Source organism: Camelus dromedarius, chromosome 31 (assembly GCF_036321535.1).
Source record: "Camelus dromedarius isolate mCamDro1 chromosome 31, mCamDro1.pat, whole genome shotgun sequence".
NCBI classification, from domain to species: Eukaryota; Metazoa; Chordata; class Mammalia; order Artiodactyla; family Camelidae; genus Camelus; species Camelus dromedarius.
Genome location: NC_087466.1, coordinates 18,036,063 through 18,050,270, shown reverse-complemented (window position 1 = coordinate 18,050,270; position 14,208 = coordinate 18,036,063). Strand labels below are relative to the sequence as shown.

At 43.3% G+C, this 14,208-nt stretch overlaps 1 protein-coding gene across 3 annotated transcripts in view; it reads left to right on the top strand.

Annotated features, from left to right (window-relative positions):
• ATP2A2 (ATPase sarcoplasmic/endoplasmic reticulum Ca2+ transporting 2) overlaps positions 1–14,208 on the top strand; it is a 53,011-nt gene that overhangs the window by 30,782 nt on the left and 8,021 nt on the right. For all 3 annotated transcript variants that reach the window (XR_004133610.2, XM_064481234.1, XM_031442673.2), the window contains exons 7-15: positions 174–259; positions 1,120–1,584; positions 5,554–5,642; positions 6,140–6,242; positions 7,076–7,207; positions 11,540–11,662; positions 11,761–11,979; positions 12,664–12,999; positions 13,983–14,203. Coding sequence is in view for 2 of the 3 variants with exons in the window: in XM_064481234.1 (XP_064337304.1) it covers positions 174–259; positions 1,120–1,584; positions 5,554–5,642; positions 6,140–6,242; positions 7,076–7,207; positions 11,540–11,662; positions 11,761–11,979; positions 12,664–12,999; positions 13,983–14,203 (1,774 nt within the window). In the remaining variant the exon portion in view is untranslated. The remainder of the gene's footprint in view (positions 1–173; positions 260–1,119; positions 1,585–5,553; positions 5,643–6,139; positions 6,243–7,075; positions 7,208–11,539; positions 11,663–11,760; positions 11,980–12,663; positions 13,000–13,982; positions 14,204–14,208) is intronic.

Sequence of the window (14,208 nt, the reverse complement as noted above, 5' to 3'; positions counted from 1 at the left end):
CCCCCCAAAATTAGTTTCTGTTACTAAACCTTACTAGTTTATATCCTTTGAATGAACTGGGCCTTTTTATACTTTTCCTGAGAGTGGTGGTGGCACGAGTGGATGAGGGAGCTGAGGTTCTGGGTGTAGAACGCACAGATCTAAACATACCTTCTGTATCACATCCTGCTTAGGTGAATCTGTCTCTGTCATCAAGCACACTGACCCTGTCCCTGACCCACGGGCTGTCAACCAGGATAAGAAGAACATGCTCTTTTCTGTAAGTACTTTATCAAGTGCATTTTTATTTGGACACATTTTCAGAGTTTTAAGCCTGCAGATTTTTTTTTTCCTACTGCCTACCTTCAGTGGGCAGACTTTAGAAAGTGTTAGCTATTATTCCAAAGGATAATCAGATAACCACACTCTGCAAGGTCAGTCTCAGCTGTCAGGAAACACCTGTAATGTATAACGAACGGTTCAACATGTGACCTAAGTGTCTTTTAATTGGCAAGTTTTTGAGGATTTTTTAAAAAGATCAGATCAAACATCTTTAAGCTCTTTATAAACATAGTAGAAAAGTAGATTTTGAGGGGGGGAAGGTTTAGCCTACAAAGGATTGCTTTCAAAATGATGTGGATGATAATCTGTGTGTAGTTCACAGTAAAAACGTGTGTTTTAGAGAGAAAGTAAATGTGGCAAACCATTAAAACCTGGTGAGTCTGAGTGAAAAGTAAAACGGATGTTCATTGTACTACAGTTTTTCTGTTAAATAAAACCTAGGGAGTTTGGAAGTTGGGAACACAGAGGGGTTAGAGCTCTACTCCAGCCCAGAGCTGGTCTGCGGGCCAAGGGCAGTGGTGTGAATGGGGACTCCGGGTGGGTCAGTATAGAGCTGCTCTGGGCTGAGCAGCTTCCATTCTCATTTTGTGGAGAACGAGGGAGAGGTGGCCTGCACGAGATGTTGATCGTGAAAGTTGGGTGGCTGGTTGCCTGAATAATAGTACCTGGAAGGCTCAGTGGAATGCAGTGAGAGAATCTGGGTTCTCTCTCAAAATCCACACAAGTCTGAGTTTACTAGGCAGTATTTAAGTTGGGGGTGGTGGTAATCTTGTGACCAGTTCTCTACTTCTGTCCTAGGGTACAAACATTGCTGCTGGCAAAGCCATGGGAGTGGTGGTGGCAACTGGAGTTAACACTGAAATTGGCAAGATCCGAGATGAAATGGTGGCGACGGAGCAGGAGAGAACGCCCCTCCAGCAGAAACTAGATGAGTTTGGGGAACAGCTTTCCAAAGTCATCTCCCTTATTTGCATTGCAGTCTGGATCATAAACATTGGGCACTTTAACGACCCAGTTCACGGCGGCTCCTGGATCAGAGGTGCTATTTACTACTTTAAAATTGCTGTGGCCCTGGCTGTAGCAGCCATCCCTGAAGGTCTGCCTGCTGTCATCACCACCTGCCTGGCTCTCGGGACTCGCAGAATGGCAAAGAAAAATGCCATTGTTCGAAGTCTCCCTTCTGTGGAAACCCTCGGTTGTACTTCTGTTATCTGCTCAGACAAGACTGGTACGCTTACAACAAACCAGATGTCAGTCTGTAGGGTAAGTGGGAGTAGTCAAAGAGTCTTTCCCGTTGTGGTTGTTGATTCATCCTGGGAATATGCCCTTATGCCATCAAAACCTTTGATTTAAAATTTGATACCTTTTTATGTGCTTTAAACAAATTGGGTTGTATGTGTAGCCTGAGCCCAAGGTAATTTCTTACACTTAAGAGGAATTAATCATTTAATTCCTAAAACTATTTCATGAAATAAAGGATATCTGCATGGCTGACATATTTGTATTGGGGAAGTAACTGTAGGCAGCTGTAAGTGTTAGGTAACTAAGCTCCTTTTATTTCCCTGTTCCTCTGTCTCTAAATGGGTGTTTGTTAACAGACAAGCTTCAGGGGAAGAGTTCTGTAAAACATCTAGTTACCTGCCTACCTAAAATTCTAATTGGTATTTCCTTAACACATTGAATGAGACATGTTTTCTTCTTGAAAAGTAAATCATTTCCTTTAATTTGTTCCATTCTATGTGTTCATCCTTCCTTTCTTAGGTTATTTTGACCATCACTTGGGAGTAAAATAAGAAACTAAATCTGCTCTTAGCAAAATAAGAACAGCTGAATTAAGCTGAGTTAAGTTCTTTCATATAATTCAGTTTCCCTAGGTTTTATTTAAACAACTTTGGGGTTGGAGGATGAGAGAAAAAGATGAGGGAAGTTGAGGTGCAGACTTCCAGTTACAGAACAAGTGAGTCATGGGTATGAAATGTACGGAACGGGGAACGGGGTCGGTAGTGATGTAATATCTCTTATGGTGACAGATGACAGGCTTATCAAGGTGATCATTTTGAAACGTGTAGAAATATGAAATCACTGTTGTGCACCAGGAACTAACGTAGTGTTGAAGGTCAATTATATCTCAAACAAAAAAGAAAAAGAAAAAGTATCAGATTTGTGGTTATCCAGAGGCAGGGGGTGGGAAGAGAGGGAATTGGATGAAGGTGGTCAAAAGGTACAGACTTCCAGTTACAAGATAAGTACTAGGGGTGTAATGTACAACGTGTTAATATAACTAGGACTGCTGTACATTATATGTGAAAGTTGTTAGAGTAAATTCTCAGAGTTCTTATCCCAAGGAAAAAATTTTTTCTTTCATTTTGTACCTGTGAGGTGATGGATGTTCACTGAACTTGTGGTCATCCTTTCATGTTACATGAAAGTCGCATCGTTATGCCGGACACCTTAACGCTTACACAGTGCTGTGTGTCAATTATATCTCAATAAACTGGAAGGAAAAATTTTAAAGTGATGCAAAACAACAACTACCACTGCTTCTTTGTATGTGTCAAAGTAATTTTCCAAAACGGTACACAACTCATACAAATAATTGAGTGGACATACATCAGAGATCCTATTTGGCTCATTAATTCAATAAGGGGAAATCAGAAAGGTGGTAAAACTGGTTACAAGAGCATGTGAGGAAATCCTCGGTATTAGAATAGAGTTGGTCTGTGTTAGGTTACAAAAACTGGTTAATATCCTTAGGGGAATAAAACAAAGGTTATCTTTTCTAGAGGACAAAAATTTACAACTTCATAAAACATGCACCCTTAATTAATAGTAAGTAGCACAGTGAAGCAGTGTTGAATTCTTCCAGAACACTAAATTTTTGAGTGGTCCTGTTAAGGAACGCTTCTGAATGACATTGAAAGGACATCCTCTTGGCTTTATCTCCACATTTTAAATAATGTTTTTTTAAGCATTGGAAGTTGCTTTTGTTTAAATACGAGTAAAACCTGAATCTTTTTCTCACCGAATTTAAATTCAAGAAAACATTTAGATATGTACCCCCAATGCTTTGTGTAGTCCAAACCCAGATTTAGAATGGACAGGTGTTTAAAACAGATTGGAGTGCTGTCAAGTGCGAAGGGTCTAGCTTGTCTTGAGTTTCTCAAGTAGGTGATTTAACTGAGCTACCTAAGTTCTCTTTCCTTGGAACCAAAAAAGTTTGGACATATCTTCTAAAAAGCTAGCTGTCGGCTAAAAGCTGATTAGGGGAGAGAAAGGGAATTTTAAGTTACCTGTTTGGTTTCCCCCAGGAAATTGCTGTTTAAACTTAGCCTGAAAGCTTTAATTCCTCGGAACAGGCGTTATATCCATGAAAGTAAAGCAGTGTGTGAAATTGTAATCTTTAAAAAATGGTTAATTTCAAAGCTGTGGCAGCAAATCAGACTTCAAACTAAGACTAAAACAGAATCCATGATAATTTTTTGTTTTTGTATTTTCCCTTAAATGGTTTGACTTAAAATGTTCTATTAAAGAAACAGCTTGTTGCCTCTTTGTTCTGTGTCAGTGACGGAAGGCTGATGCTGATCAGTATTCTACAGGAGGGTTCTTGCAGTAGATTGCGTAACTGCCCTTGGCTTCGGGATGCTTGCATCATGCATTCAGATTTGGTCTGATGGGGTTAGAATTCTGAATCTCTTAGAATATTTTGGACTGTGGTATAGACCCAAAGAGTTTCAGTTTTTATAAACAACAACATTGCTATATAGTAGTAATAATGCCCCCTTGCTTTGGTAAGGCTTAGTGCAGCCAGTGTGTTTTTCACATGTGACCTTATTTGAATCATATGGTCATCCTGCTCAAGAGGTAACTTCAGCTCTGAGAAGTTGTGACATGTCTGAGGGTCACACAACTTTTAACAAAAGGGTAAAATCGCGTTTTCTGATAGGAAAGATTGGAAAGCTGGTTGTCGCTCTTCCACTTAATAATTGTGTAACCTCGATCACATCCTTTAAATTCTCTAGCCGTTTGTTTCCTCTTTTGTAAAATGTCAAACGTCTTCGTCTTTGGAAAAAGCTTTCTGTGAAGCTTTTTTAGGTGCTGTATCTGTCAGAAAAAAACTAGAATTTGGTGATCTTGCTGCATGTGACCTTGGAAATGAATCTTTTCCTCATTTGACACATCAGTTTTATGTATTTGAACTCGAGTCTTTTATCATGAGTCATCAGTTTTCAATCCTGTATATCTCACACCTTTAGGTCAGTTCCAAGGTTGATTTAGTTCTGAGTATACTTTTGAAACTTTTGGAGTTCTTAAAAGTATGTGCAAAAATAATAAGTAAATAAATAAATAAATAAAATAAGCTATGTAATATGCAAATCTTGTGAAGTAAAAAGTTATTTTAAAATAAAGATAAGCAGATTTTCTTACTGTATATGAATCAGAATGCTCCGAAAAGATCATCTTAAAGCATTACATGGCCCTTTTTTACTTGAATTTAACCTTTTAAAATTTCTTATTGTAGAATGGTTTGATCATATTCTTAATCGCTCATATTCAGAGAGACGTTAGCATGATAAAGTATAGTTGAAGTACCACTTCTTCCTGTATTTTGTTCTTTTTTAAGAGAAGGCTTTACAGTTTCAGTTTGCAATGAAAACGCAAGTCCTCCAAGTCAGGCTCCTGGGTTATAATTTTTGGAAAGCAAACCAAGGGGGGGATAACCTTCATCTTTAAAAAAACTAACTTGTGTCACTTTATTATTCTCCAAAAGTAAGAATTCTTTCCTAAGCATGCTTTCGTCTGTATTGTCTTGGTGACATCAGTTCATTCAATTTTGTGGGCTCCTTACTGCATACGTGTGGTTGTGCAGCTTCATAGAAAATGAACTATTGCCACAAGAAGAATTCATGGAAGGAGCAGAGAAGCAGTTTGTCTTCTTTTCCTTAAGAGAACGCTTATGCAGCTCTGAAATGGGAGTTTATTCTTCCCAGGCTTATTTTAGTAAATCTTAGCTCCAGGGTGGGAGAACCTATTTCATTTCTCAGCTAGCCATTTGAAATTTGGAATTTGGGGCATTCTACAGCATATCCCTTCAAGGGACAGTATTTCTGGTGCTGAGCTTCAGTTAATAAATTTCATTAAAATTGATACCTTAAATGAGAAAGGTTTTTTGTCTTAACAAGGATTATATGCTTTCTGGCATTTTTTTAATACCTTTAAACACTCTTCCTGTAGATGTTCATTCTGGACAAAGTTGAAGGTGATACTTGTTCCCTTAATGAGTTCACCATAACTGGATCGACATATGCACCTATTGGAGAAATGTGAGTAAACCCTCCTTGTCTTTTAAAGGCTCCGCTGGGTCAGTTTGGTGCTTGTATAGTGCCTTGCAGTGTCTCTAAAACTTTCAGGTTTCTGAATGTGCCTCATATTGTCGGTTGTTAGAGTAATTAATTTTCCTAAGCAGAATTGATAATACACACTAGGAAAGAGGAAACACAGGTTATATAAACTGGCAGCCCTTTTTCATCTGTTGAAGCCCAAATCTTCAAGTAGGGTTTCTGCTTGTTCTTTATTGATTGATACCAATGACAGAGGAATTTCATTAAGAATTTCCGGTCATTACTGAGTAACTCCTGGTGTCAGAGACAATATTCTGTTATTCTCTCCAGCTTCAGATTTTTAAGAGCCATCACTCAGAACGTTTTGAATATTTGCCAGTCTGTTGTCCTCAAAATTATATTCATATTATTAAATAATAAAACAAAAATCAATAGAGGTAACCACACTGTGCTATAATAGTTATTTTTTCTTTTGACAGACATAAAGATGATAAACTAGTGAAGTGTCATCAGTATGATGGTCTTGTGGAATTGGCAACAATCTGTGCTCTCTGTAATGACTCTGCTTTGGATTATAATGAGGTAAGGCTCTTCGTAAATGAGAAACTAGACCTGACTGTTCCCAGTTCAAGGGTGCGGTGGGTGGAATGAAAATTCAGCCTTCCTTCCTCCCTTTCTGAAAATACAGGTTCCTGATTCTATTTCCCCTTTCCATTCAAGAGCATGTCTCTGTCAGAGCCAGCGGGACCTACCCAGAGCAAGCTGCGAGCCTTTCCCGTGTTCTATGTGCCTAAGCATTGCAGCTACTAGCTGGGAGTTGTTGCGTGCACGGGGCTTGCTCTCTATAGTCTGGTTTCTGTAAATGAATAAAACCCAGGATGCTTTCTCCTGAAAGTGTAGTGTGTTGATCCTGCTTTTTAAGATGGGTAGCGTTATATCCTTAAGAACGTGCTGAGATTTAAAGGGTCGTTTTGATGATGATATAATAATATAAAATTTAACCAACAGAAAACCTTTTTTCCTCCCTTTTTAATAATAGTAAGATAAATCGTTTGGTTTCTATCAAAAGACAAGCTGGTCCCCATCTGAGTATAAACTCTCTAGAATGATGATGACATGGAATTACAAATGCTACTTGAAAGCTCTCTATATTTGAATTAATACTGTGATTATTAGCTTCTTATAGTTAAGGGAAATGAAAAACGTAATTATTAGAAAAAGATAAAATGCACACTAATGTTTATTTTGAATTATCCGGATCATGTGCTCCAGAGTAGGATAGAAACAGCCCACAGAATAATGATGCAGTGGAGGACAAATTGTCCTCCTATGGAAAAAGTCATTATTATAGAGAATCTACTTGTTTTTTTACTACTTTTCCCTTTTTGTAACTTCTGTACCTTTAACTAATACAGGCGAAGGGTGTGTATGAAAAAGTTGGAGAAGCTACAGAGACTGCTCTCACTTGCCTGGTAGAGAAGATGAATGTATTTGATACCGAATTGAAGGGTCTTTCTAAAATAGAACGAGCCAATGCCTGCAACTCGGTCAGTATCTGAGCTTGGTGTTTTGTTTATGCTGCCCAGCACTCAAACCAGATATTTAGCCCATTTATTCTCACAACTTTAGGTAACTTAAATATATACCTTATCTCCTCAAACCTGCTCTGTCTCCTTCCCCATACTCGCTCTCAGGTAAAATGATCTGGTAAAATGATACTTAGATCAAGAAAATGAAAGTAATCAGTAGATTCTCTCTGCATGCAACCTTCTGTGCCCAGAAGGTTGACCTTCTCCCCTGTGCTGTGAATGGGCCCTTGCTTCTCGCAGAAACCGGCTGCTCCTTGTCTTGTGAGCCCCAGCATCTCGCTCCTGCGTTATCAGTTTCCTATCTCTGCAGGATCTTCGTTAGAGAAATAGTACCATGTCTTTTATCTGAAAACTTTCTTTTGACTTTAGCACCCTGCTGCTTTTCCTTTACGGTAAAACTTCTCAAAAAAGCTCCTTTCATGTAAATTGTATTATCTCACTCCTTCCATTTTCTTGAGTCCATTCTAGTTAAGCTTTTGCCTCTTACAGTCAGTCGCCTATGACCTTGTGCTCGATGGTCCAGGTGTTTACGTGTGCACACCCACTCGGACAAGACAAGACAAGACAAGGAAGTTACAAACTAACACTTTTCATAATACAGATGTAGAGATTCTCGACACCACACCAGCAGATTGAGTCTAGTAATACACTAAACCTGTGACTCTATTCAAGCAGAATCACCACAACGACAGGGCTAGCTTAACATTCAGAGGTCAGTCAGCGGGGTGGCAGTGGCGAGGGTGCAGGCGTGTCTGTCATGTGCGAGAACATCAGACAGATGTGTGGCCCTCGGCCACCTTCCTCCTGCCTGTCGGAGCCCTGGAGCTTGGGTTTTCTTGGGCTGCGCAAGCGTGGACCAGTCTGTTGAGGAGATCTGGGTGCTGGAGGCTGAGCACGTGGCCAGTGTCTGCCAGCAGCTTTCGCACATTGTTTTCCTCAGGTCTGGCTTCACCAGGTGTGTGAGACCACAGAATCCAATGACAGTATATTGCAGGACAGTTGAGCATGGTGACTTCAAGTAGGACAGCATTTCCTTGACAGGGACCTCGTTCTGGTTGCTGAGGCTCAGGCCTCGCTTTTTCGGGCCAGTTTCTCACTTGTGGTCATGGTGATGCCGGCTCACTGGACCTAAATGATAACCTCCCTTGTCCTGGCCAGAGTGGTGAGTGAGTGCTTGGATGAGAAGCAGCGTAAGCAGGGTTCAAACAAGATGGTCCAGTCCGTGCAGGTCAGAGTGACGGGCAGCAGCAGGTGGAAGCAGAAAGAGAGGAAAAGACGCCTGAGGCCAAGCAGCAAGCTGAGGAAGCTCAGAAGTGGGAACCACAGAAGCCAGAGAGGGCGAGCTGGAGAACGGACTGGGGTGCCAGGCAGGAGCAGAAGAGACCTAAGAAGGAAACAAGTCAGGCCCAGGGCCTGCGTCTGGCCCCGCCCCCACAAGAAACCACTAAACACAGCAGAGCCCCCCCCTGACGGAGTGAACACCGTCATGCAGTGCAGGGTCTGTGTAGTCATGAGGTCCTGCAGTGGGGCCTCCAGAGCGAATCCCAGTGCCTGCCGCCTCCCAGCCTTGGAGCCTCGATCCCTGTGGGACTGGGTTCTGCCATGCGTGATCTTAGTGTCAGACCTGTGCACCTGTCACCTCCAGGTGGCTGCTAACTGGTACTCGAGGCTCCTCTTTGTAGCACTTCTTTGTTCGTTAGTCAGGGTTTTCTGGTGAGAAGATGGGAAAATCAGAGCTAAACGCATAAATAGCCTTTTCTAGTTACGCGGAAAGAAGCAAGGCTCATTTCTACCACTCCGTTGACTTTCTGTCATCCTTCCCTGTATTCAGGGCAGATGAGGAGGCAGTGTGTTTGGGGGGAGTAGGGTCGCTCGCACCGCATGGTGCATGCCACCTAAGGTGGGGGACAGCACACATTTTCTTCAGGATCTCAGCTGTATAAGCATTTTAGTGACCACACCAAATCTCAGGCTGTAAAAAGGACTTTAGGACCATCTAGTCCAGTCTCACACTGGCAGGTAGGGAAACTGAGGCCCCCAGTGACTTGCAGCGTGATGCAGACTTGGGCGCCTGCTCCAGCACCCTTTGTCCTTTACATGGTTTTGTAATATCCTGAGAAAACAAAATGCACTGGAATCAAGGATGTCTTGGCTGAGGTATGGAATCTTTCACAGTAGCCCTGCTCATGCCTCGCAAGTAGGAATCTCACGGCCACGGGGCTCTCGGGCAGCTCCTGTGGCATCCGTCCCCGACTTAACGTGGTTCTTATGAAATGGAAGGCCCTTTGTTTCTGTTTTAGGACATTGACTCCCTGATTGTCATTAAGCAGGGCGCCGATCCTTGCAGAGTCGCGTTGTCTGACAGCTCTATTATTAGTAGTTGTGACTGGGTCCCCGAGAGGCAGCCTGAAGATTCAGCTTCACGGAGACTGAGACTGAATTGTCTGATTCTAGACTTGTAACTGCTCAGTGAAGGGAAACAAGTAGAAGCTCAAACAAGGGGCTCAAAAGTGATACATTTTCACTGCAGTGACCACTGCAGACAAGGGCAGGCCTGTCCCTTCTCTCATTTCCTTGCTCCATGGCCTCCTTTGCTTCATTTTTTGGCCACAACAGCTGAGCGAGGGGATCAGAAATGACTCATGGTGCTCATTCCACAAGTCCCCAGATAGGAACTTGCACCAGCTCCCACCCCCACAGAAAGCAAGAACCTTTCACACTTGAGGTGAATAGGGCAGGACCAGCGTCTTCAGGCCTAGCGGCCCACCTGGAGAGGCCTTTCACTGTCCTAATGCTGAAAGAAGTAGCCTTGTCCTTCCCCCCAGGATGTATCTGGTGCTCAGGTCCTGCTTACTCAGAATCACTGCAAATTCTTTCAGTCTTCCTAGAGCCATTGGTACTAATGCTTAACTATCAGTTAGGTAACGTAGAATCGATGGTGACTGTCCTTTGGCTGAGGACGGCGGTAGTGCGCCCAGCCTGGCTGAGCCAGCCCACAGGCTCCATCCACGCAGAACTGCCTGCATCGATGCCAAGTTTCTGTGGGGTTTCTACAGTTATTAAGTATGTGTCTGAGTTGCGGGGGTGGGGGTCAGTGTAACTCACCACATAATTGAATAAAGGCAGAAAACTGTAAGATCATTTAACTAGTTGCAGAAAAGACGTGATAAAATTTAATCTCAGTTCATGATAAAAACCAGCAGTCTTATCTTCAGGCTGACAGTGTATTTATACAAAGCCTGCATTAACATCATACCTAATGGCAACAGAAGAGTTTCCACTTTCAACGTTTCTACTCTGTGTTGCACTGGCAGCCCTAGTCCATGCAGGAAGGCGAGAAGAAAAAGTCAAAGGTACAAAAATTGGAAAGGAAGAAGTATCTTCATTTTTTAGGGAACGTGATTGTGAATATAGGCAGTCCAACAGAATCTGAATCTAAAGGTAACTTACCTGAGCTGCTAGTTTACCTTGTCAGTCTCTCCCTCCTTGGAAGAGTTCTAAACTCCCCTCGCCCCCCTCCGTCCCTGTCCCCACTGCTGTCCCCTTGGCTGGCTCTCCCGTACCCCGCCGGGGGTGAGGCGGCTCTGGGGCCCGTCCTCAGTCCTCCCTGTCTGCAGCTGCCCCAGGAGCTCTTCTGGGCTCATGACTAAGACATCTCATCTATTGGGTGGTAGCTAATAGAGCGGCCACTAGCTGTCAAAATCTATTGAGAATATGTAAGTGGTGATCCTTGCTGCCGCACCCCCCCACTTCAGCTAATTCTTAACACAACTGCCAGAACTTGAAACCCTGCATCTTGTGTTTCACTTGTTAAAAAAGTCACATGCCTTACAGTGATTTTTTTCAAGATTGAACAGCCTGCCTGTGCCACCCCTGCTGTTACACCTCTCGCTGCTTTCTCGCAAACTCTGTTCCAGCCACGGTGGCCTGGAGGCTCCTTGAGCGAGCCAGGCTGCCAGCCTGCACGTCTGTTCTCTCTGCTCACACTACGCGTCCTTCATGTTTTCACTCAAACATTGCCTTGTACATAGTTTGTATGAAATTACAATCTAGACATAATTTTCTCTCTTCTCTGCCTTATTTTTAAAGTTTTTTTTTCTATGGCACTTACAATCTACTTTCACAGTGTGTCTTCCCCAAACTAGAGGGCAAGTTTCACAAGGGTAAGAACCGTCTGTCCTGTTTAAATTGCCCGTGAGCACATCCCCAGTGCCTGGCACATTTGTTTAGTAACTGAAAAACTTATGGAAATTGCCATCTAATAACATTCCATATATGTTCTCTTTACAGGTCATTAAACAGTTGATGAAAAAAGAATTTACTCTAGAGTTTTCACGGGATAGAAAATCAATGTCAGTTTATTGTACACCAAACAAACCGAGCCGGACATCCATGAGCAAGATGTTTGTGAAGGCAAGTATTGCAGATTGCAACTGAGATTTCTTACCAGGATGAGAACCCTGGGTGAGCCAATAAGTAAGACTGTTGATCTAAATCGGTGACATTTCCAGGGTGCTCCTGAAGGCGTCATCGACAGGTGCACTCACATCCGCGTCGGGAGTACGAAGATCCCCATGACTCCTGGAGTCAAGCAGAAGATCATGTCTGTCATCCGGGAGTGGGGCAGCGGCAGCGACACACTGCGATGCCTGGCCCTGGCCACTCACGACAACCCCCTGAGAAGAGAAGAAATGAACCTTGAGGACTCTGCCAACTTTATTAAATACGAGGTTAGCTAATGAAAGGCTCACCCACACCCGGCACATTCATTGTGTTTAAACAGCACTCCTTCAGTAAAAGGTCAAAGGAGTCTTGCTTTTGCCAAGAAGGGGGTGTGGTCATTTATTTCCTGCGGGTGGAATGCATCACTTTTGTGCTTTAGGTTGCTGCTTCAAACATATATAGTTAATAATTTAACACAGGCCTGTTACTTTTCAAAGCAGAATCGTCGAGGCAAAGAACCTATTTTGTAACTCTCAAGTAAAGTAAGATATTTTTTAATTTGAGGGTATTTTTAAAAATAGTTATTGAAGGTCAAATTATCCAAGTGGAGAGAGTCCATCTACTTTTCCCCCTCAATGAATTATTTCGTATCAGGCATATGACTTCCTGAAGCCCTGAACAAGGAACAAGTTTGGGTATCATGGGCCACCAAATGGCTGTTATCAAAATGTTCTTATTCCTCAATATCCTTTTTACTCATTCCAGAATATTACTATGAGAGCCAAAGAATGATTTGATATATGAATGTAGTGATATCTTTGTTTTTGATTTATTGGAATTAATACTGTTCTTCATTGGATTTATACCAGTCGTGTGAACTCTGTCGTAGGGAAATACAGAAACCTTTGCTCTCCACACTAGGGGAAGAGCCGACTTCCCTGTTCTGACATGAGGCGGTTCTTTTGCCGTAGACCAACCTGACATTCGTCGGCTGCGTGGGCATGCTGGACCCTCCGAGGATCGAAGTAGCCTCCTCTGTGAAGCTGTGCCGGCAGGCGGGCATCCGGGTCATCATGATCACAGGCGACAACAAGGGCACCGCCGTGGCCATCTGCCGCCGCATCGGCATCTTTGGGCAGGACGAGGATGTGACCACGAAGGCTTTCACGGGTCGGGAGTTTGATGAGCTCAGTCCCTCCGCCCAGAGAGAAGCCTGCTTGAACGCCCGCTGTTTCGCTCGGGTTGAACCTTCCCACAAGTCTAAAATTGTAGAATTTCTTCAGTCTTTTGATGAGATTACAGCCATGGTGAGTCTCTGTGGACATGCGCAGGTGACAAACTGCAGAACAAAATATTAGGCTCAATTCTGACTCATAAATTTTTAGTTGTAGCTCCCGTATTTGGAACTTCCTTATTTTTGTCACGATCTGGACTGTTCCTCTAGGATTCTGTTGACTGGTAGTTGGCATGCTGTATGTTGCATGCGTGGAAGATTCTAGAGTAGCTGAAGACCTAGAAGTCTGAAAATTGACTTAGGACCAAGTGCTGGGCGCTCTGTCACCCAGTTCGGGGTGGCCTGACCTGAGGTTAGACGTGCTGCGCGGCGTGGAGAGCTGCGCGCTGATGAAGCACTCGCTATGTTCTTCCCCGCGTTACTCTTCACCCAGACACGAACGTGGTGTTTTATTTGCTCTCCGTTGCTTGTCTGTGAGACTTTATACTTTGTAAAACAGGTGGATTTTGTTGTTTGAAACCAGTTGTTACAGTTGTCCTCCTCCCTCCCAGGGGAAAGCACTGTTCTGAATTCGGTTTTAGGTGTTTAGTAGAAGTCAAGAAAACATACGTGAGATTGATAGTTTTGTATCTGTAGACAGTAAATGCCTCAGTATTTTTGCCTGTTTTTGACCGTTATATGGTGCGTTATTATTTAAACCTTTTTGGAGTCTGTGTCTTTACCTGGGATTTCTCCATGTGGACACTGGTATTCCATCTTGCCTGCACATAGGTTGCGCTGTTTGGTTAAAAAAAGAAAACACAGATGAAGTCCCCTTTGTTCTACTTCCCTCTGAAGTGCCACCCATAAACTCATTTGGCAATTTTAAATCTCCTAGGTCAGATATGTTTTGTGACACCAACTTACAAAACCAAACACTGTCCCAGAGAAGTTTTGTGGCCTGAGGCCCGACAGCTCCATTCATCCCCGGGCTGAGGACGGCTGAGCGTGGTCAGGGCGAGGCGTGTGTTATTAGGTGGCAGGTGTGTGTAAACCAGCGGTCGGTTTCCCTTCCAGACTGGGGACGGTGTGAACGATGCTCCCGCTCTGAAGAAATCTGAGATCGGCATTGCCATGGGCTCTGGCACCGCGGTGGCTAAAACTGCCTCTGAGATGGTCCTGGCTGACGACAACTTCTCCACCATCGTGGCTGCCGTGGAGGAGGGGCGGGCGATATACAACAACATGAAGCAGTTCATCCGCTACCTCATCTCGTCCAACGTGGGGGAGGTTGTCTGGTGGG